General features: G+C 31.5%; 1 protein-coding gene across 1 annotated transcript; it reads left to right on the top strand.

The window, feature by feature from the left end:
• The first annotated feature begins 2,399 nt into the window (after positions 1 to 2,399).
• On the top strand, positions 2,400 to 24,583 carry LOC142328022 (pseudouridylate synthase TRUB2, mitochondrial). The gene is made up of 5 exons (XM_075371463.1): positions 2,400 to 2,835; positions 7,280 to 7,474; positions 14,570 to 14,786; positions 18,771 to 18,907; positions 24,251 to 24,583. Exons 1-5 carry the CDS (start codon positions 2,709 to 2,711, stop codon positions 24,544 to 24,546), a joined length of 972 nt encoding a protein of 323 aa, XP_075227578.1. The 5' UTR covers positions 2,400 to 2,708; the 3' UTR covers positions 24,547 to 24,583.

Here is a 24,583-nt window from a genome sequence, read left to right on the forward strand (position 1 = left end):
CTCTCGATTCCCTGGGTGTAGACGGATAGCTGTTCCCCATCTAAAATCTTACTTCTCCACTAGCTTCCGTGCATACAAATTCTACACTGTGGTTCACTCAAAGGCCCCTGAAACCTTCATCATTAAGACTTAAAACAGTCAACTGTTTTAAGCAACTTAAAACAATCTGAGATGACTGTTGTTCCCGGTAATATTCGATCCCTTATTACAGTAAGTAAACGTTTCTTCTCGATACTGCCAACACAAAAAACTTCTTCCCCTCCGGACCACGTTCCACTCCACCAAATACCCACTGACCGTCACTGGTCGACCTCTATTGAACTTCCTTTTCCCAAATTTAGCTTCGTCTATTTCAACGACTTTTCCAGGACCGCCGATGTTCGTTGACTTTCTCATTGCTCAGTCATCACACACTTCCCTACAATAATTACTTCAATCAACCACTATTGCTGAGGACCACTTCAATTCATGCTCTGTAAACGCCTGTTTGTCTCGTTTAAGAAAGCACCACAACACTAAGAACGGAGGTAAAAAAAAAAACCTGACCTAAAGTTTGAAACTGGAGGGACACCTCTATTAAGCCGTAGTTTTAATGTGGCAATAAAAAAAATTTAATTTAAATTTTAATGTTTACATTAAAATTACGGCTTTTAATATGTAATTTTGACTTACCTGGTAAACAAACCCACTAGTAATTTTTCTACTGATTTCACAAACAAAAAAGTACCTCATCACGACTTTTATTCAAACTTAAGTAATAGAATAATTTTGAAGTCTTTCGGATATTTATTTTTCAGTGAGTGGCTTCCCTTGCAAAATAACTGAAAGATAATTTTCATCATTATTCATACTTATATTTTTAACCACCAAATTTCATCGGCTGAACAGGTAAAGTGAAAAACAGTATTAAAAAATAGAAAACAAACACTGAGATAACGAATCACGTATTCCAGCTTATGATTTCTTTATTAAAAAAGACTCCCCGAAGGATGGGCCTTCCGATACAAAAATCTTAAAAGTTTCTAGGGAAAGAGATCAAACAAATTCTGGAAGCTAGTAGGTAGTTGAACAAATAGTATTGACCTTAATGGCTCCATCTTCCAGGAATGGAATGGGTGTTTCTATTATTGGTATTATATAATTAATTAATAAAATCCGAGATTCAAAAAAACGATGATCTAATCTCGGTATATGTTAAAATTATTAGGTTAGATAATACCTTCCGTAATTAATTTTGTTACAGTTATGAAAAATGTAGAAGACCTAATTTATAAGAAAACATTTATAAAACGTTTGATAACGTTAAATTACAGTAGACAAATAAAATAAATTTCTTATCTAATTCCTCATTTCGATCTCTAATTAGAGACAAATGATTATAGAAGTAAGTGTTACTTAAAAATTTTAAGAACTCCCTCCCAACCATTGTCTTTCAGCAGTGGTCGGTGAAAGTTTTCCACAGACATTCTCACGCACAGACGTGCGGTAAGAAAATCAACCCAACTACTCTCAAAAGTCAGTGTCAGGCTGGTTGATTTCACTTATTACTGATGCCAGCAGTGAACAACATATCAAGTCGAATAGGTGCTAGTAGCTTTTCATGAGGCTGTTTTTTTTTTTAATGAAAAGCAGGTAAATGATTGTGAACATTTACTCGTAATTTCCTTAAGTAGAACAGTCAACGGCATACTAGAGAACCTCATTATCTTTTATTGTTTAGAGAGTTGATTTTTATAGCATTTACTAAATAGAGTAATAAATGCGGATTAATTGTGTAAAAAAAATTGGGTTTATAAGTGGATCAAATGAAGGGAAAACTGAAAACTTCTACTGTACTTTTCAGAAAACATGAATGAAGAATCCATCTATTCAACCTCTATCCAGTCTTTGTAAACTTTTTCTCTTCGGTTAATTATCTATCTGATTTCTTGAATTAAACATTTTTATTCTTAAATCTCTTACGTGCTTTGTGCAAATATTTTTATCGACAATATCTCGAAATCCCATGAATTATCGATTAACATCACAAAATGTTTCATTGTCTTATACCATACATCTTATATTTTTTCCTTTTACCCAAATTTTGACACCAAAAAAAAAACGGCTATATGAATACAAACAGAACAAAACAAATCGAAATGATACTAGAAATGAATTTATAAAAGGGGAACTGATAGTTACGACAAGACTGCAATAAAATGCTTCTAGTGGCGAGTGAAATCTCCCAGTGTGACAGCTTCTTAAATGTGTATAAAAGAAACTGTTGTATTTCTTAGAAAATAGACATCTTCAACAACTACTGAACATTTGATAAGAGCGTTATGTCCAACACTGATCGTCTCAAAGTTACGCTCATTTACTGAATCAAGTAACTACCAATCACATTACACGAACTCGTCCGAATTGATTCGTTCACACATCTACTTCCGATGTAAATATGTAGTTTCCAAGTGTATTGTCGATTTTACCATACATTTGTTTTTTCGGTAATTCAGTGTCTACTTTAATTGTAATCAGCCCGTACATTCTTTTGAGAGAAAGTTAATGAGACATTTAAAAACTGATTTAATGTTGCTGGAGGATTTATGCAAATGATGCTCCAGAACGCAGTTTTGTAAATTAATTATTTATGTTTTTTATCTTTGCCTAGTAGCATTGCTTTGTACTCTTAATAGTAAGCGTAAACTGTAAAGGTACATTGCAAAAAAATGTCTGTTCTAGTTCAGGATGCACCTTCTGTATGGAATTCTTTGAGAGGACTAATATGTATTTACAAACCGGCTGGAATAAGTTGCTTTAGTATCAGAAAAACATTAACAGGAAAAATCACATCAGGTATTGTCCTATGACTAGATTACTTATAGTTTAGATAAACTCTTTTTAATCATATTTTATAAATTTCTGTAGTTTATTTCTTAATATTTTTACTGTTGAGAACGTGTGGTTGAAGTCAATTTACTATTTGCTAAAAAAGATTTTAGGTTATGTTAGTTGTATTTCCTTCATCTTGTTCCTTTAATACCTGAATTATAGCAGTAAATACGTTGTCAGCTAACTTTTGAATAAGATATGGAAACTTTTGTTTTTTAGAAAGGAGAGTAAGGTAGGATTAAATATTTTCTACCTGAGGTCAGTCCTTTTAATACAAAAAATATATATATACACAATCCAATCCCTTTTATCAGTCAGTCTTTGTTAACAAACAGGAAAATATTTTTTCATCTCATGATGTAGATCTCAAAACTACAAAAAATCAATTCATTTGGCTAGGCTTTAAAAAAAAATAATCTGTAAATCTAGGACTATAATTCTGTAGGTGTATATTAAAATTTTTATTATTACCCCAAAAAATAATCTTATCTGCAATATGTATTTAAAATAGACATCCACTCTTACAGTTGTGTAGGAAGAATGTGTCATCATATACCTATATCAGTAGATTATCTTGTTTGAATATCTCATTGTTTATTTGGATTTTGGGGTTTTCAGCTTACTTTAAAAAATATTTAGTACGCCTGAGAATCTTTATTAATCTGTCGGCTAGGTACCTTTTGTAATCTTGCTGGTTCCCAGGTTTCATTCTTTTCAAGAGTTTGATTTCTTTTTGCATGACGTCTTTTCAACCATCACTTGAATTTATTACTTTCTCAGAAGTTTATGGCATTCTTGTGCACAGGCAATATGCTAAATGAAGGTAATTTTTCGCCTTCTTCATCTTATTACGTTACAAAGTTTTTTTTTTAATTTTGCTGGAACATCTTTAATTCTGTTGCTTTAACAAAGTGACTGATATGAAACTTATCTGTAGATAAGTTTCTACAGAAACTTTTCTGTAGATAACTTATTATCTGTAGATTTAGGAAGAGTTACACTTGAATTACACAAGAGTGACTTGATCCTATGTTTTCATTGATAGTCACAGTGAGATTTTTCAGCTTCTGCATTGTCACTTTCTATTGTCATCTGTTTCTGGATTCTTAAAAATTGCTCAGGTTTTCTGTGAGGTAATGATTTGATTGGTTTTTGAAATCCACAATCTGTATCTGTTATTAACATAGATTACTCATAATACATAAATAAGTGAAGTTTAGTCTTGTACAGTCTCAGGTCGACCATTTCTGAGATTTGTCGTTAATTGAAACCCAACCACCAAAGAACACCGTTATCCATAATTTAATATTCAAATTCGTATAAAAGTAACTGTTTTTACTAGGATTTGAACATTGGAACTCTCCACTTCAAAATCACCTGATTTGTGAAGACGTGTTCACCACTAGACCAATCCCATGAGTCCTGGCTCTAGAACCAAATACTTTTAATTTATTATAGTTGATCTTATCTAGGTACCCTTGTGCTAGTAATTTACCATTTAACATGTTTTATGTAGAACTAAGCTGGTACACGTCTTTTTGGATTTCCCCACAGGTCCTTTGATAAGATTGTTTCTGCAAAAATATTCTCACTCTACTCATGGAAGTAGAATTGAATCACTCACTCATGCCATTTATTGGGATGTATCTGGTACACTGTGCTCCTTTTGTTGGCAGAGTTTATGTTATAAAAGCATGTGATGCATATACTCGAATCTTTGAACAGTAATGATCTTTTGCTTTTAATTCTCAAACATAACTAATAATATTTTATTCTGGTTCAAAAAATATACTTGGACAAAATTTAAAAAATCATCAATAATTGTCTGATAATACATCTTGTCTTTCATGGTATAGTCCTTGAATGGTCCTGCAAGATCACTGTGGATAAGGTCTCCTATTCTTTCTGATTCAGCAACTCTACATCCTTGAACAGTTACGCTTGGTTTTTCCTTGATTACATGAACTACAGACTCCAAGGTTGTGTGGAAAGTTGAGTGCTTTCAACCTTTGTTTATTTAAATGGCCAAGTCTTTGATCTCACATCACATTTTGATTCGCGCTGCATTTGAAAATGATCATTTGTTATGATTGCTGACAACCTGTCTTTATTAAAGATCTTTACTTTATAGGGACAATAATTGCTGGTACAGTTATATTTATTATAGCACCTCCTCTATCTTTAAATTTTTTAAGATGTAAAATACCCCTTTTTGTACCTCTTATTATTTCATCATTTGCGATTTTATGCTCAGAACGTATTTCATAATATCAATATTGCTCATAAATTTTTCCAAATTTTTTGACACAAAGTGGTTTGAGGTGCCACTGTTCTAATATAAAATTTATGAAATTATTATCTACTGCATCTAAGAATAGTGCTATTTTATATATATATATATATATATATATATATATATATATATATATAAAATATATATATATAATATATATATATATATATATATATATATATATATATATATATATATATATATATATATAAATTCCCGGTGACAATTGAATATTCTTGTTTGTGCTTCTCCTTTGCGACATTTGAACTTCCACATTTTCGCACATGATTACTCTTAATATGGCCTCTGGAGTTGTCTCTCCCTCTGGAACGACCACAGTATCCACGACAAGTACCTGTTGATTCATGCATATTCAGTGGACAGCCTCTTTTATAATGTCCTTTCCCTCTATAATAAATTTTGTTTGGTCTTTAATTATACATCCAGCAGCCTTGCTTTTACTTATCTGCACGAGTACAATGTGTTGTCTTTGTTCTTATTGTTTTGATAGATATAATAACATTATCAAAACACTCAGGCATTGTCAGAAGAAGGTAATAAGTTTTGTCAGTGTTGTCTATTGTAGAGCTTCCCAAAGTCTCTAGCTCTTTGATGAGTTTTTCAAACTGATTGAAATGATTGTGTAATTCACTTTCATCAAATTTCGCTTTAACCAACTTTTTCATCACACATTTTTGACAAAGCACTCATACGTTGAAAGACATTGCTTAATTTTTATATCGTTTCTCTTTAACTTTTACCTTCTTGTACCATTCAATGTATTTATCCAACTATAGTGTGATCTTGCACTAAGTCTTCGCCTCTTTTTCTAGAAGTGCTTTTAGTGTCGCATCTTATAGATTTGATCAAAAAATATGCAGAATTTTAGTTTTCTCATATTGACTTTCTGATAGTGATTCAGCAATTGTCCATAATCATTTTCTTCATTTTTTCGACGTCATCTGTTTTTGATCTGCTGGGATGTCCAGGGCGCTCATCATCTACAAAGTCATCATGGCTCTCTTGGAAACATTTGTACCACTTGCAAACACTTGTTTTATTGACAGAAGAATTACCAAAAGCAACATTCCACATTTCCAATGCGGTGATGCTCTTTATTCCATTCTTAAATCAAAATATAATACAAATATTCTTTGTTCCATTTTTTCCCCTAGTTAAAAATCACCAACCATACCTAAACACTTGTAATCTTTTTGACAGCCAATAATAAACTAAAAACTATATTGGATAAGCATACAATATAGCTACCGATATAAACATTTGTTAGGTGCAAGTGTATCAACACAACAAAAAAAAATTGTGACAATTAGACTTACAGAGCCTGGGAAATTAAAAAATTCTGGCTATTTTTTTTCATCAAACCTCATATTTCTAACCACCTACACCTTCCTTTTTTAAAATAGGACTTATTCAAAATTTCCAGCTTGTGAAATTTTCTGCCATTGGAAAGTGTATAGATTTTTCATTTTGTCGTACATGTATCACTATCTCGCTGTTAATTTGAAATTTCTTATAATCCTGGTGTATGTGTTTTTTGCAAAAGTAACACATTCATGCAACTTTTATAATAGAATGGTGCTCTAGGCCTATAACTTAACAGATAATTAAGCTGTACACGATTATCAAGGCATATAAAGTTATGTCAAGGTAATAGTATCAAGCGTATAAAATTGTGTAAAAGGATGATGAGGGTGTCGTCTTCCCCCTACAGGGTTGCAATGTGTAAAGGGATGTGAAGTAAAACAAAAAGTATAGTAATAGGTACAATCATAGATAGTGATCGTTATTTAAATTGTACAAATATGCAATATTCTGGCAAATATATCATACATACTTTATATCTTTGAGGTATAGATATAGTGTTAATAACTTCTTAAAATACGATTCACATTTTGTATTGAAAAGGATTGGATGTTCCCTGGTTAAAATTTGACCAGTTATTTGAAATCAGTTATGTTGTTAAGATGTATAATATAATATTACAAATTAATTGCTTTCATTTATTTCAGAAGGCAGCATTTTTCTAAAGTTTGTTTTTGTTATGTTGGTAAACTATTTTGTGTGTTTTGTATTACTTTGGTTTATTTCTTTCAGAGTTATGTGAAATGAACTGTAGGCCTCCTGAAAAGCGTGTTTTTATTGAAGGTGACGATACAACAAAAAAATTAACAGTTAGAATAGACACAAATTATGCAGATCATCCATTAGTAGTTGGCCCTAGGTATCAACCTAGAGATTTTAAATGTGTTTGGGTCAACTATCTTGGAAAAAATACATCTGGTGTTCAGCGTAAGTAAATACAAATTTATAAAGTTAAGACTAGAGGAAAATTAAATTAGTTTGAGTTTTACAGTTTTCAAGATAAGAAATTTCATGTTATGATAAAGGAAGATTAATTTAAAGTAATTGAGTTTTATTAAACTAAGATTCAAAATAATACAGTAATAATATAAAGGTAATTCTGAGCAATTACTTTATCACTTTTAATTTTGTTCGTACTGAATAGACCCTAGTAGATTGCTTAGGATCAGGAAAACACAACATCTAAATGCCAGAAAGCAAGTAATCTGTGGAAAGTCAAAGTTTGCACTGTATTTTCATACTCTAGTCAATTAGCAATCAGTTTTGTAAGTTATGGCAACCTGTTCAGATACTAATCCATTCTGTGGAAAGAGATTAGGATTAAGATTAAAGTTAAAATTAGATAAGAGTTAGAGTTTTGTGAAGAGAGGAATAAACCATAAACTAACTCTGATAGTTGTAAGAGTTAGGCTCTGAGTCAGCCGTTGAAGATGACTGACGGCACTCTTTGCAAGGTGATTATACATTATATACATGACTAATAGCATGGAAGATGTGGTGTAGTCTCTCCCTGCAGTGACTATATTTCCATTAAAACATAAATTTGGATAAGTATCCTGCGAGATTGTGTTAAATATTGGCATACCTTGGTAATTTATCCCTAACCTCTCTCCACAAAAGTCTAATCTTAGACTTAACCCTAACCTTCCTTCACAGAACGGATTAACATCTGAATAGGTCTCACTAACTCACAAAACTGACAGCTAATCGATGATTACTGTTAATGTGAACATTGACCTTCCAGATCACCCTCTGCGCAACCTGCTTTCCAACATTTAAATATTATGCTTTCCTGATCGTAAGCATATTTACGTGGTATATTAAAGTATGAACAAAATTGAATAGGATCAAATAGCTGCTCAGAATTAAAAAAAAAAAACCTTTTGTTTTATTTTATGAAAATAGAGTTCATAAAAATATGTAATGAAATTATGAAGAACATTTAATAATTTGTTTGACAAAGAATCATTATTTAAAAATTAAACTGTGTAACCGGCTTTTCTATTTGGACTGTTTTTATTTTTGACGATTCTATAACAGGATTTTTTAAATTTTGTAATCATGATTCTCTGATGTGATATGTTGAAGAACATTTTTAAAAAAATTTAGTAAGTAAACCACCTTACACAATTGAGCACAAAGGAAAAGAAACGTGAGTTAATGAAATTTAGGACCAAATTTTCTTACTAATATGAAATTATTGGGTCTGAGAATTATTCAAGTAAATAAATTAACAATTAATATAATCCACTTACCATCCTGTTGATACGTTCTCTAGATCTAGAGAATATATCAGTGTGCTGATAAGGTGGATTATATTGTTAATTTATTTACTTAACATACCAGCAGTACCATGTTTGAGAAATTAACTATTCAGTTGTAGACAGAATTCAGATTTTGTTGTAAACTGGTTTTACTGTAATTATACTTTTCTCAAGTGCCTTTAAAATATTACTTTACCATCAACAAATTATTATTTTAAACATGTATTGTCAAATAAGGACCACAGTTTAAAATTCAAATGATTTATGCTAATATTAATTATAAAATATTTTGAAATTTCTATTATTTGTTACATTAAGGACTTACAGATAATATAGTAATGTTATTTGTTACAAAAATTGGAACTCCTACACTATGTCAATGCGGACAGACTTTTCTGTAGTTTAATTATGTTTATTTACTGCTTTCTGGTTCCAACTTGTATTTAACTCCTTCTAACTACTTAAATGGATTACTTGCAAGGTGTTGGGTATTGAAAGAAATTAATAATAAACTGATTGAGATCTAAAATATTAATTTTACAGTTTTCAGTTAAAATTTTTTTTTTAGAGTATGATGTAATGCTAATTAATAGTTTATGTATATCAATCAATATTTTTAATTAATTGTAATGGTTTGATAATGGTATAAGCATAAAAAAAAATTGGGGGTGATTATTTAAATTTTTTACCTGAAAAAGCTCCCTTTATGAATCATGAGACCTTGCCGTTGGTGAGGGGGCTGATACAGAATAGCTGGACTGAAGGTGCAACCACATTAGAGAGGTATCTGTTGAGAGCCAGACTAAGGAATGATTCCTGAAAGAGGGCAGCAGCTCTTTCAGTAGTTGTTAGGGGCGTGAGTCACAATGACTTAAACGGCCATATCAACACACTCATCCTCTGAGTACTGCACAGCTGAAAGCAATGGAAAACTACAGTTACTTTTTTCCAAGAAAATGTAGCTCTCTGCATTTTCATATAAAAATGATGGAGGCACCTTCCTTGGTAAAATATTCAGGAGGTAAACTAGTCCCCCATTCAGATCTCTGGGTGGGGACTACTAACGAAGGGGTCACCAGAAAATTAAAAAATAACATTCTACGAATCGAAGTGTGAAATGTTAGAAGTCTAAAAAGGTTGGTAGGTTAGAAAATTTAAAGAGGAAAATGGATAGAATAAATGTAGATGTAGTAGGAATTACCGAGGTTCAGTGGGAAGAGGAAAACTACTTTTGGTCAGGTGATTTTAGAATAATTAACTCAGCTTCAAATAATGGGCAGGGAGGAGTACGTTTTGTATTGAACAAGAAGATAGGGAAGAGAGTAGAGTATTTCAAAATGTATAGTGATAGAATCATTGTATAAGGATAAAATCGAAACCTAAACCGACAACAATTGTTAACATCTGTATGCCTATAAGCGCCCATGACGATGATGAGGTAGAGTAATTAAACACATAAAAGGAGATGAAAATTTAACAATAGTTGGAGATTGGAATGCAAGCATTGGAAAAGGCAAGAAAGGATATATAGTGGCTGAATACGAGCTGGACAAAAGGAATGAAAGAGGGGAGTGACTTATAGAGTTGTGCACAAAGTATAATTTAGTAATTTGCAACGCCCAGTTTAAAAATCATAATAAAAGAATATACACATGGAAATAGCTCGGTGAAACTGCAAGGTAACAGATAGATTATATCATGGTTAAACAAAGACTTAGAACAACTCCTTGACTGCAAAGCTTATCCTGGAGCAGACATTGATATCAGTCATAATTTAGTGTTAATGAAATGTAGATTGGGATTTAAAAACCTGAAGAAAAGGTGTCAGATGAATCAGTGGAATTTAGAGAAGCTTTAGGAAGAGAAGGTAAAGAAGATTTTTGAGGAGGACATCGCAAGAGGTCTGAGGAGTAAAAAAAGATAAGGTAGAAAATGTAGAAGAAGAATGGGAGAATGTTAAAAAGGAAATTCTTAAATCAGCAGAAGTGAACTTAGCGGAACAAAGAGAACTGGTAGAAAACCTTGGATTTCAGACAATATATTGCAGCTGATGGATGAACGTAGAAAATATAAGATTGCTAGTGATGAAGAAAGTAAAAGGAGCTATCAACAAATAAGAAATACTATAAACAGGAAGTGCAAACTAGCGTAGCGAAAGAAGAGTGGATTAAAGAAAAGTGTTCAGAAGTGGAAAGAGAAATGAACATTGGTAAAATAGACGGACCATAGAGGAAAATTAAGGAAAATTTTGGGGTACTAAATTAAAATCTAATAATGTGTTAAACAAAGATGGTACACCAATATATAATACGAAAGACAAAGTGAATAGGAAGCTGGAATATATTGAAGAGTTAGACGAAGAAAATGAATTAGAAAATGTTGTTATAGAGGAAGAAGAGGAAGTCAAAGAGGATGAAAGGGGAGAAAAATATGAGAACTGAGTTTAAGAGAGCATTAAAAGATTTGAATGGCGGAAAGGCTCCTGGAATAGACGGAATATCTGTAGAGTTACTGTTACTGCGCAGTGCAGGTGAGGAAGCGATTGATAGATTATACAAACTGGTGTGTAATATTTATAAAAAAGGGGAAGTTCCGTCAGACTTCAAAAAGAGTATTATAGTCAGGATACCAAAGAAAACAGGAGCAGATAAATGTGAAGAATACAGAACAATTAGCTTAACTAGCCATGCATCAAAAATCTTAACTAGAATTCTGTACAGAAGAATTGAAAGGAGAGTGGAAGAAGTGAATTAAAGAAAAACAAACCAACATACTTGGCATTTATAGATCTAGAAAAGGCATTCGATAACGTAGACTGGAATAAACTGTTCAACATTTCAAAAAATAGGGTTTAAATACAGAGATAGAAGAACAATTGTTAACATTTACAGGAACCAAACAGCAACAGTAATAGTTGAAGAACATAAGAAAGGGAGTCTGACAAGGATGTTCCTTATCCCCGTTACTTTTTAATCTGTACATAGAACTAGCAGTTAATGATGTTAAAAACAATTGAGATCCGGAAAAACAGTACAAGGTGTAAAGGTAAAGATGCTATGATTTGCTGATGATATAGTAATTCTACCTGAGAGTAAAAAAGATTTAGAAGTAACAATGAACAGCATGGATGAAGTCCTATGCAAAAACTACCGCATGAAAATAAACAACGAAGCGAAAGTAATGAAATGTAGTAGAAATAATTGTTGATTAATCACAGAATATAAAAATAGGAAGAGAAAAGATTATGGGGGTAGAAGAATTTAGATATTTGGATAGTAGAATTACTAAAGGTGGATGAAGCAGCAGGAGCTATATAAAATACTGAATAACACATGCGAAACGAGCCTTCAGTCAGAAATATAATTTGTTTACATCAAATATTAATTTAAATGTCAGGAAAGGATTTTTGAAAGTGTATATTTGGAGCGTAGCTTTATATGTAAGTGAAACTTGGACGATCGGAGTACCTGAGAAGAAAATATAGAAGCTTTTGAAATGTAGTTCTATAGGAGAATGTTAATAATCAGATGGGTGGATAAAGTGACAAATGAAGAGGTGTCGCGGCAAATAGATGAAGAGAGAAGCATTTGGAAAAATATAGTTAAAAGAAGAGACAGACTTATAGGCCACATATTAAGGCATCCTGGAATAGTCGCTTTAATATTGCAGGGACAGGTAGAAGGAAAATATTGTGCAGGCAGGCAACATTTGGGGTATGTAAAACAAATTGTTAGGGATGTAGGATGTACGGGGGTATACCGAATTGAGACGACTAGCACTAGATAGGGAATCTTGGAGAGCTGCATCAAACCAGTCAAATAACTAAAGACAAAAAAAACCTGAAAAAATTTATTATCATTGTATTTTTCTGTTTAGAAAATTATTTTTTTACAAAGTAAAATTAATTTAAAAAATAATTTTTATGATTTGTATTTTGTTATACAAGGTCTGTTCAGAAAATAACCAAAAATTTTTAATTATGCGCTTACAGAGATATTTAGTGATGTGCAGTTGGCTGCATTGTGTTCCACATAACCTCTGTAACCACATGTTCTTGGATTGTTGATATCTCGTTTAGTTTTCATGTTATTGCTATTTGAGTGCAACCGGTTTAAGTGTTTGTAGCAATTTTTGTAATGTGTGATTTTTGGGAGTAACAATCAACATAAAATTTTGTGTGAAACTGGAGAAAACCTTCGCAGAAACATTTCAACTTTTGAAACAAGATTACGAAAATGATGCTCAGGTTCATATACAATATACGGATGGTTTTCATGATTTAAAAGTCGTCTGTCAATCAAAGGTGACCGTCAACCAGGAAGGCCTTCAACTGATAATACCCATGTTCAGAAAATCAATTATCTGGTGTGTGCAAATCACCAATTGACTGTCTGAGAATTTGCAGAAGAGGTTAGCATCTGACATTTTGACTGAAAAATTGAACATGCATAAAGTTGCAGAAAAGTTTGTTTCTCGTTTGATGACCAAACAGCAGAAACATTGAGTGGAGGTTGTTGGCAACTTCTTGAACAAGCCAATGACAACAAAACATTCACACAAAGGATCATAATGAAAGATGAAAGGTTTGTTTATGGTTACAATATCGAGACAAAAGTTCAATTATTGCAACGGATTGGCAAAGGATTTCCATGCCCCAAGAGAGCTTGCCAGTCTCGATCCAATGTCAAAGCAGTGCTCTCTATTTTTTCAATTATAATGGAATTGTGCATTTTGAATTGTTGCAAAAAGTGAACCATGCTGCGTACTATCAAGACATTTTACAATGGGTACTTGAAAAAATCCACAAAAAGGGACCAGAATTGTGGTGAGACAACTCATGGTTCCTTCTTCAAGATGATGCGCTCACACACTTAGCTTTGTCAATTCGTCAGTCTTTGCCAAAAATCAGATGACTGCCCTGCCTTAGCCTTCCCTACTCACCAGTTCTGGCTCCTTGCAATTTTTTCTTCTTTCTGAAATTAAAATCAGTGATGAACAGACATCGTTTTGAGATTTTTGATGACATTAAGGTAAATTTGTCATGGATCTTAAAGGACACTTAAAATGAAGCTATCCAGGACTGCTTCGCAAATAGGAAACACCGTTGGGAAAAGTGTGTGAATAGGGCAGGGGAGTACTTTGAAGGTGACAAGGTCCAATAATCTGTAAAATTAATTACAAAAATTAATGAACTTCTGAACAGACCTCGTAATGTGATGGTTCTAAAACGTCTTGGACATTTCAGGAAGTAATATTCTGGGAATTAAAAGAGATCTGTTAAGGCTGTGGTGCAATTTAAAGTATACTGCCGTGCTATTGACATTTCTTTCTTAATGACTGTGCCCATACCGGCTGTTGTCACTTAAAGAAAAGAAAATTGATATCAATAAATAAACTGCAGCATTTCAGAGTTATTGCTTTAATATCCTTATATTTTATACTGAATGGATTCATTAGATTATCCCAGTGTATATGACTGCTAAACTGTATTTTTAAAAGAGTGCTTACTCCAGTCATTACTTAACAGTTTTACTTTTATTACTTATCATTTACTTGGATAATTTTTAACTAAATATTTCAATGGAATTTATTTTAAAATAAAATTTAAAACTGCTTTTTTTTAATTGGTGTTTCTTTTATTGATAGATAAAAATTGATAATATGAAGGTTAGCAAATAATTTAACTAATCATCGATATAATGCTGTTAATACCTGTATAAAATGCATTTTTATTAATTGTAAGAATTGTTTGTTCCAGTATATGGTATAAAAGATGGTACAAAAGTAGCGCATAAACTTAATAAATTATATCCTTTAAGAACTTACAGAATTAAAGGTCAGCTTGGGTTTAGTACAGATACTTTTTTCACTGACGGTAAAGTCATTGAAAAAGCAAAATTCAATAGAATCAATAGACCTATGATCGACAGGTGGTGTGCTGCTATGCAAGCTTCACATCAAACTAAGATGTTCGAGTGAGTAATAATCTAATATTTTTGTTATTTTATATGTATGATTGATCTAACAAAGCTTAGATATTTAAGAACCATTTTTTATACCGTTGGTAGAAATCATTATGAAGACACTTATTTGTATGATTGCATAACATAAATTTCAGCCGAACTGCACATCCCAGAAATCAGAAGGTATCCATCCCTTAAGTACTTTTTGGTGTGCACACAAGAGAAATAAATTAAATTCTTAATTAATTATCCTTGTTAATAATGAATTTTTAAGTATGATTATTGAAAAATACTGTTATTACTTTCTGACTTTTAAATAAAAACTTATAATTCCATTGTTCCTCATTAAAAAATAATCCTAAACTGAGTTATGCAAGCAATAGCAGCTGCAATAGAATCAGCATTGCAGCTGTTCCCAATGGTACAGCTGTTTCGGCTGTACCATTTTCAGCGGACGCATCAAAAATCTTAACTAGAATTCTGTACAGAAGAATTGAGAGGAGAGTGAAAGAAGTGTTAGGAGAAGACCAATTTGATTTCAGGAAGGAATTTTAGCACTCAGATTAATAGTAGAAGGAAGATTAAAGAAAAACAAACCAACATACAAGCATTTATAGTCGTAGAAGAGGCATTTGATAACGTAGACTGGAATAAAATGTTCAGCATTTTAAAAACTTTAGAGTTCAAGTTTAGAGATAAAAAAACAATTGCTAACATTTACAGGAACCAAACTGCAACATTAATAATCAAAGAACATAAGAAAGAAGCCATAATAAAAAAAGGAGTCCAGCAAGGATGTTCCCTATCCCCATTATGTTTTACTTTTTAATCTTTACATAGAACTAGTAGTTAATGATGTTAAGATTAATTTAAATCTGGAGTAACAGTGCAAGGTGAAAAGATAAAGATGCTATGATTTGCTGATGATATAGTAGTTCTAGCTGAGAGTAAAAAAGATTTAGAAGAAACAATGAATGGCATGGATGAAGTCCTACACAAGAACTACCGCATGAAAATAAACAAGAACAAAATGAAAGTAAAGAAATGTAGTAGAAAAAATGTAGATGGACCATTGAATATAAAAATAGGAAGAGAAAAGATTATGGAGGTAGAAGAATTTAGTTATTTGGGAAATAGAATTAGTAAAGATGGGCGAAGCAGGAGCGATATAAAATGCGAATAGCACAGGCGAAACGAGCCTTCAGTCAGAAATATAATTTGTTTACATCAAATATTAATTTAAATGTCAGGAAAAGATTTTTGAAAGTGTATGTTTGGAGCGTAGCTTTATATGTAAGTGAAACTTGGACGATCGGAGTACCTGAGAAGAAAATATAGAAGCTTTTGAAATGTAGTTCTATATGGAAGGACAATCAAAGTGAGAAGAAAAGATTAGAAGCTTTTGAAACGCGGTGGTATAGGAAAATGTTATAAATCAGATGGGTGGATAAAGTGACAAATGAAGAGGTGTTGCGGCAAATTGATGAAGAAAGAAGCATTTGGAAAAATATAGTTAAAAGAAGAGACAGACTTATATGCCACATATTAAGGCATTCTGGATTAGTCGCTTTAATATTGGAGGGACAGGTAGTTGGGAGAAATTGTGCACGCAGGCAATGTTTGGAATATGTAAAACAAATTGTTAATAATGTAGAATGTAGGGGGTTTACCAAAATGAAATGACTGGCACTAGATAGGGAATATTGGAGATTGTATCAGACCAATCAAATGACTGAATACAAAAAAAAAAGAAGAGGTTACAATCTGTTAGGCTAATGTTATAATTAAATATAATAAATGTTTATATTAGTTTAAATCAGAAAAAAACAATAATTAGCTCAGATTCATACATTAGGTGAAATCAGCAAATACAAGGCATGTTTTTAAAGTAAGTACCGTTTTGAAATTCCACCACTGCTACGCTGCTGTTGGCATTCCACACATGGCACTGTGTACCCGCATCTGTTAGCAAGCCACAGACACCATTACAGAAATAGTCAACTGTGTTTAAATTTGTTTGTGGGTATTTAAAATGCATCTGCTGATCGAGAGTCCCGCCGACTATAAAATACATGGTGTGATTTGTTTTGTTAGTGCTAAAGGCATGAAAGAGACTGAAATTCATCATCAGACCAGTGAAGTGTATGGAGAAAACATGAGTAATGGGATGGTATGAAAATGACTAAAGAGCTTTTAAAAATGGCCACCTGAATGTTCATGATAAGGAACAGAATGGACAACCTTCTGTCATTATTGAAGATTTGGTGCAGAAAGTTGACAAAAGAGTGAGAGAAAACAGACGCTTTACGATTTCTTTGCTATCTGAAGTTTCCTCAAGTTTCAAGAAGTGTTGTCTATGAAATTGTGACCGAACACTTAAATCATCGAATATTTTGACCATATTGCAGTGGTTATTACATCAGGCGGCAGTCTTCTATGACGACGGTGTTCAAAAGCTAGTTGCACGATACAAGTGCCTTAATATTGGTGGCACTTATGTGGAAAAGTCATCTTCTTATATTACAAATCAAACTTTTGTTTTTTTTTTACTTTTATTAATATAGAATAAAAATGTAAAACATTTCTATTGCTTTTCTACATACTCTCCCAAAGTTCTACACATTTTTCCTTTGTAGAGAGCTTGTGAGACGGTCCTTCTTCATAAAATGATTGAAGATGTGTCATGAGCCAATTTTGCATAAACTCCTAGTGCTTTGTTGTTGCTCTAGAATTTCCTCCCAGTGCCTTCTTCAATGGCCCAAACAAAAAGAAGTCGCAGGAAGATATATTTAGACTATATCCCAGTTAATGCTCTAAAGTTTCTCAGAAAGTTTCATCAATTTATTGCAATTGCTAACAGCAGTGTGAGATGTGGTATTGTCGTGAAGGAGAATTATCTGTTGTTGGCTAATAGTACCTTTTGTTCCTGTAGGCGGCTTTCTCTTTGTCCAAGAGCTGGTGGTAGAATTTAGTGTGCACAGTGTGATGTTCGTGGAAAAAATCTATGAGCAAGACAGTTTACCAGTCCCAAAGAAGTCTCTGCAAAGACTTCTCGTGGTGGAATGTTTTCACCTTTACAGGGCAAGGCTCTCCATTTTTATGCACACCATACTAATTGATTTCAACCCAGGAATTTAGTGATGGATCTATGTCTCGTCACATTTTACTATTCGATGGAAAAAATTATTACCTTGTCAAAATTGATTCAGAAGCCTTTGGTAAATTTCCTAATGGGTCTGTTTCTATTTTCAAATACTTTTGAAGCCATTTCACACTGACTTTCTACAACCAAGGTGCTTTGTAGTAATGGAAATGGATACTTCCACTGATAACCACTTCTGAAGCAATTTCATCAATTATAAGGTTAATGAGATCACAGATCAATTTAATGTTGTCATCCATCACATTTGTCCTTCTACATCTATTGTGGCTTTTTAGAACTTCAAGCTTAAAATTTTGTGGCCCAGTTGTAGATTAAAATAAATGACAGCATCATATCCTTAAACTGCACTCACAGTTTAGTCAAAATGTTAAGAGGGTTTGACACCGTCATTCAAGAGAAACTTCATGATAATAGTGTTGTGCAAGCAACAATGGAACCTGTTACCCTAACATGATAGTACTCACCAGAAAGATGCAAATGGTAAATGAGCTGGAGCATCCATCTTATCCCCACCTCTCCACCCCATTATCCCTCCATACCAACCTGCTCATGTTCATATATAAGCTGTGAAGACAAAGTCCAGTTTATATTGACTTAGCCTCTTAGAAAATATTTCAATAGGAAAGCCTGATTTTTTCCATAATTCATTTGATTAGTATGATAAAATAAGGCTTAAACATTTTTAAAAATCATTTAAAATATTTCTCACTTTCTAAATTTATTAACATATTTTTCCAGTCGTTTCTGAAATTGTAATAGTTTATTAGCTGTATAATATTTATGACTTATTTGCTATGATTTGATTTAACATATTGCCGAATATTTTGTTGTAGAATGTGTGGAGTTGATTTGCAGAGTCAGGCTGCATATGAATTAGCTGTGAAAGGACCTTTAAGACCATCTCAGTCTGATATACCAGTCATTTATAGTGTAAAATGTGTTGAATTTAAATCTCCAGATTTCACTATCGGTAAGTTGATGAATAAATAAATATTTTTTTTTATAAAAGAAAATAACAAAAACTCTTTGTCGTCATTATTATTGTTATTGTTACCATGAACTTATGATTTTAGTTTTACTTATCTAACCTATCCTGTTTTCTATTACCCATTTATTCATATACTAATTTTTTACCTCCTAGTGTGCCTAAAAATTTTTTTTTCACTCTTTAATCTTAGCTTATTACCAGTATTTTTAAAAATTTAAAACCACTTAACACCAGAATCTCTTTTCTATTCGTTGTAAAATACATTTTAATGTATTTATTTTTATTATAATCATATTGTAATTAAAAAAAATAAATATTGAAAAACAAATCAAGTGACCAGAAGTGAATGTTTATTAGATAAAAATGTGTTTTATTAGTGTCGTATTCAGTATGTGGTTAAAACTATAATTACTGAAATAAAAGGATGAATATTTACGAATAAAACACAAGAACTGTTTATTTTGAAGTAATATGTTTTTAAATAGTATAGAAATCACGATCACAAAAAAACTTCAGTTTTATTTCTTACTTTTTTTAGTGTAATGTAAAGCAGTTTTACTTTTTTGTAGTTGCATTAACTTCTTTGGTCATTAGTCACTAAAAATGTAAAACAGCATCTAGTGAGCTGCATCCAGCACTCCTAACTTTGGTGTTCTCCAGGTACTGGTTCATTGAATCTGGTTTAGGCTCTCTGCATTTTCACACTGAGTGCTTGATTTCCATAATGATAGCTTACTTGATTTCCAAAAAGCTACTCCCTGATATTATATGTAGGTGTTGCTACATAACTGTCAAGTTGAAAGATGTGTAGTGTACAACCCTACTTAGGGCCTATTACATCTATTATTGGATAAAATAGCTGAGGTCGATGGCTGATTTGGACTAGCATTTAGGTTAGAATTATTAATAATAATTCGTGTAGTAGTTTCATTTATTTCAATTTTTCACTTCTCGATATATTTTCGAATCTCTTGAATCATAGCTGATCTTGATCATACTTATCCTTAATAATTTTTTTAATTTCTTTAGATTCTGAATTGCATAAATCTGTTTTATTCACTAATCTATCATTGATATCCATTTTCAAATAAATACAAACATTTATCAATAAATTAAAAAATGTAATGTGAAAAATACATGTTAATAATAATCATCATAGTATGCAAACAAAAAGAAAAATTGCTTTCAACATGTAGCTGTATAATTTAGTTTATTTTCACTGAAAAAATGTAGAACTGCAGCTGTCATAGTGTGATTTCATGAAACCAAAACATAACATTAAAGTTTGAGAAGAAACAGCCAACTTATATCTATTATAAAGTATTTTAACTCATCAAAAAAAAAAATTATATATATATATATATATATATATATTAATAGATAAGTGAGGGGGATGCATTAATATATAAAGTTTAAAAGATAATAAAAGAAAACAATAATGGATTGGAGAACAGCATCAAACTAGTCATGTGACTGATGAAATCAGTCAGTTAAAATTTATTAAATAAACTACAGATGTCTCATTTCTGCTAAGAGAGGTATGAACAATACGAATGGTGATTCATTGTCTTTCAAATCAATGAGTAAAATAAAAATTTGTAAATAAAGATATTCAAAATGCAATTCTTTAATATATGAAATTTAAGAAGAAATAAAGGATTAAGTTAAAATAAATAAATTTAAAAATTTCTCTAGTATGTTTATGTAGTTATATTCTATATCAAGAACACAAGAAAGGTTTTTTTATATTAACACCTAAAAAATTTTGAAAATGTAGGTCTAAAGAATGATTATTACATTGGCTTATGTATTACATAATGAAAGTATTTTAGCTGGCTCTACTTTATCCAGCACAAATTTATTAATTTTATTTTGGTTCTCAAACAAAATTGTGTTTTCATCGGTTATAACCAGATTGTACTATTCAGCATTTTGATTGCAAAACATGTACCATGCAAAGTGATCTATATAAACTGCATGTAGTTAGATCTGGTGTGTTCTGTAAAGTAAAGACCATTTCATTGTAGAAAAATTTATTCTGAAAACTTTACAAATATTTTTTATTTCTCTTAGACTACATACTTTGATCTACTTCTCTATATAATTGCCACATGATTTAAGACATTTATCATAACAATACACCAGCTTCAATATACCCTCATTGTATTCTTCCATCACCAGTCCATTTAGCCGCTGATTAACAGCATTTTTAAGTTCATCATCACCCACGAATTGCTTACTGCTCAAAAATTCTTTCAATTTCCCAAAAAGCACGTGTTTCCCATTGTGTTTTATTGCACTTCATGGTAAAACAATTTTATGAAGTATTTTAAGTAATTAAGTATTTATAAATTAAAACTTATTTATATTTATAATTAAGGAAGTATTTCTGTAATATTTCAGTTTACTTTCATTCATTAAAACATTTTGAATTTTACATTGAATAAAAATCAGACTTGTAAAAATTTTCAAAATTTTTTTTATATTTGCAAAGAATTCACGATGAAAAGTTAATGAAAACCTCTTATAAACATTATTTTGACTGTCCTTTGGAAAACCAAGATAAATCCTGGGCTCCATATGTAGCGATCATCAGGTGCTATGTTAAACCCAATGGTTAAAAGGATAGAAAGAGTATTTGCCTTTTGGCGTACCTATGATTTGGTTAGAACCTACTAACCATTATGATGACTGCTATTTTTGCTTAACAAATGTTACCGGTTTCAATACAAACAATAAAAGCAGTATCACATACCCAAATGCTCATTCAGCTATGAGACCGGTACTTCATGGTATTGATTTACCGATTCCGATTGCTCCAACTTCTTGGAAAGAGATTTCTGATTCCCCAGAAGGCTCAACCGGTGAATCCTCAACTTCAGTAGATATTAATTACATTCCAGAAGAATCAAATACTGAACCTCACCTTATCACACAAGCAGAACTGAGTAACCTAATTCATAACTTTTATTTGTCAAAACGATATGCAGAACTCCTAGGTTCACATCTTAAAGAACGAAGTTTACAAGGATATTAAAATTTCAGTATATAGAAATTGAAATGAAAATTTACTGAACTATTTTAGTAGAGGTGGTTTAATTTGTTCCTGCTGTAATGTTAGGGGGCTAATGTCTGAACTGGACACTGAATATGTTATTCGAGATATGTTTATTTATTGACTCATAGAAAAGAAGCTTAAAGGCAGTGTTGTTGTTGCATAACTCGAATAAGTTTTTCTTCTTTACCGGTGGCACATGCTGTAGGAATGAAAGAAGCATGGAAGGAAATATGTCAAAAATTTTAAAAGCTAAGTATGATGAACACTTATAGCGAATCATTGCTGACCTGAAAGCAGTAGGGCTTCTTTTCGGTCTCCAGAGTGGCTTTACAAAATATATGTGTTTCTTATGTTTCTGGGTTAGTTGGGCTGCAGACAAACACTATACAGTTAAAGACTGGCCAAAAAGAAATCTGTTTACCCCAGGAAAGGAAAATATCATCAATAATTCCTCTTGTCGAAGCAGATCATATTATTTTACCATCTCTACACATAAAACTAGGCCTGATGAAGAATTTGTAAAAACATTAGATAAAGATGGAGACTGCTTTAAATATTTAGCTGAGGTTTTTTCACGATTAAATGAAGCCAAATTAAAAGAGGAAATGTTCATTGGCCCACAAATAAGAAAATTAATTTGTAAAATATATTTGACAGCAAACTGAATCCTAAAGAATTAGCGGCATGGAAGTCATTCAAAGATGTCGTTATTGGTTTTCTTGGAAACTAAAAAGCTGAAAACCACGATTGAATTATAAATGAATTCTTCTTGGTGGACTACAAAAATTTAGGCTGTAGAATGTCATTGAAAATTCATTTTTTACTTTTTCATTTGAACTTTTTCCCTTTAAACTCGGGTGACATCAGCGATGAACAAGGAGAAAGGTTCCACCAAGTTATATGCAGATGGAACATCATTATCAAGGCCGATGGGATGAGTCTATGATGAGTGACTACTGCTGGATGATAAAAACAGAAGACTTCACGGAACACAAAAGGAAAATAAGAACAAAGAAATTAAGTGTGCTAAATAAAGGTAGGAATTTTAATTGTAATTATTATTTTTGTATTCTATTATTTAAGATGTCTCTCAGTATTTTAAAGAATCATAAATAAAAACTGAGGGTAATAAAGAAAAACTGATTTCATTTTAAGATTCAGCATAAAACATTCACCTACTTTTATCTGGTTTTTTTTACCTGTGTGTAATTGAACTGTCCTAATAGGTCTATAGGAATTTATAAATAAACACTGAAATGAATTTTTTTTCATTTATTTATTGTGTTGTATGTGAAATTAACCATTTTTTTTTTTTACATAACAGTTATATTAAATAATTCAATGATTACATAATAGAAAATTGTTTTATTTTTTTTTCGAAGTGACATTTTGGTGGGTTAGTTTATCCATTCTAATCAGAATAATGATATCTACAATAGGACTAACAATAAAATTCTTCTTGTGCCTACCCATTTTTGATGTTGGCAATAGTCACTTTGACCACAGCTGCGTGAAAAAGTTCAATAGTTGACATCGAAAATCACATTTGAAGGTTCTTTAGCCAGGATATTTTTTAAGGGCTGATACTTTTCACTATTTCACAATAAATGATCTATATAATGTTATTTTGTACATTTAACAGTATTAATTATTTCTGGCTCATTTGCCATCCTTTGCAGAATTCATTGTTCACAAGTGTTTACTTAACTATTGATAAGTAAAGTAATTTGATCGGTCCTAATGTTGGAGATTGGGCATTCTTGATTACATAATACCCCAGCCATGTCGCTGTGTCAGTCAGATCAGAACGTTTGTGTGCTACTTTTATTTTTTATTTCTGACATCACATACAAAATTTTATTTTTAAAATTTTAGATTTTAGTGATAACAGAAAGCAGTATGAGTTCATAAAAATTCCACCTTTGGAGCAACTTTTAAGTATTTTATTTTCATTAGCTACCATTGTCTTAATTTCTTGTCACTCATACACATTGGCTTATAAATCTTAACAAATTTGCTTCTAAATGTCAATCGCAGAACCTTTTTTTTAAATACTGATTACCTAAAAAAAAACCAATAATTACATTCATATTTTTCAACATTTAACTATTGATACAGAGAAGTATACTCCATTTAATCCTGAAAAGAATCCTTTTGATAGTTCCTAAGATAATATAATATCGTTACATAATTTTAGGCAGGACATTAAAGAAATGCTGTTCATATTTTAAACATATTTATTAAACTTGTTCATTTTTCTGTTCCAGAAGTGCAGTGCATCAATGAAAATGAATTATATTTAATGACTTTAATTCATCAGTTAGGATATAAGTTACATTCATCGGCTACATGTACTCAAATACAGTGTATTAGATATACAGTTTTTACAGTAGAAGATGCTTTATTGAGGAAACATTGGACTTTACAAAACATTATTGATAATCTTAGTAAATGTAATAAGACTGTAGAAAAGTATAAAGATTTACTGGATAGTCCTCACTTAGTTAATGTTAATGTTAATGATGATTCTAATAGTAATGAGTTAAATGTAGTAAACAGATGATATTTTTAAATTTGTAAATTATATAAAAAAATCCTCA

This window comes from Lycorma delicatula, chromosome 7 (genome assembly GCF_047948215.1).
Source record: "Lycorma delicatula isolate Av1 chromosome 7, ASM4794821v1, whole genome shotgun sequence".
In the NCBI taxonomy this organism is placed as follows: domain Eukaryota; kingdom Metazoa; phylum Arthropoda; class Insecta; order Hemiptera; family Fulgoridae; genus Lycorma; species Lycorma delicatula.

Excerpts from the sequence above, each read along its gene's own strand:
- LOC142328022 (XM_075371463.1), top strand. The coding sequence starts at position 2,709 with ATGTCTGTTCTAGTTCAGGATGCACCTTCTGTATGGAATTCTTTGAGA. Across the intron at positions 2,836-7,279 it reads AACAGGAAAAATCACATCAG|AGTTATGTGAAATGAACTGT; the intron begins GTATTGTCCTAT and ends TATTTCTTTCAG. Across the intron at positions 18,908-24,250 it reads ATCTCCAGATTTCACTATCG|AAGTGCAGTGCATCAATGAA; the intron begins GTAAGTTGATGA and ends TTTCTGTTCCAG.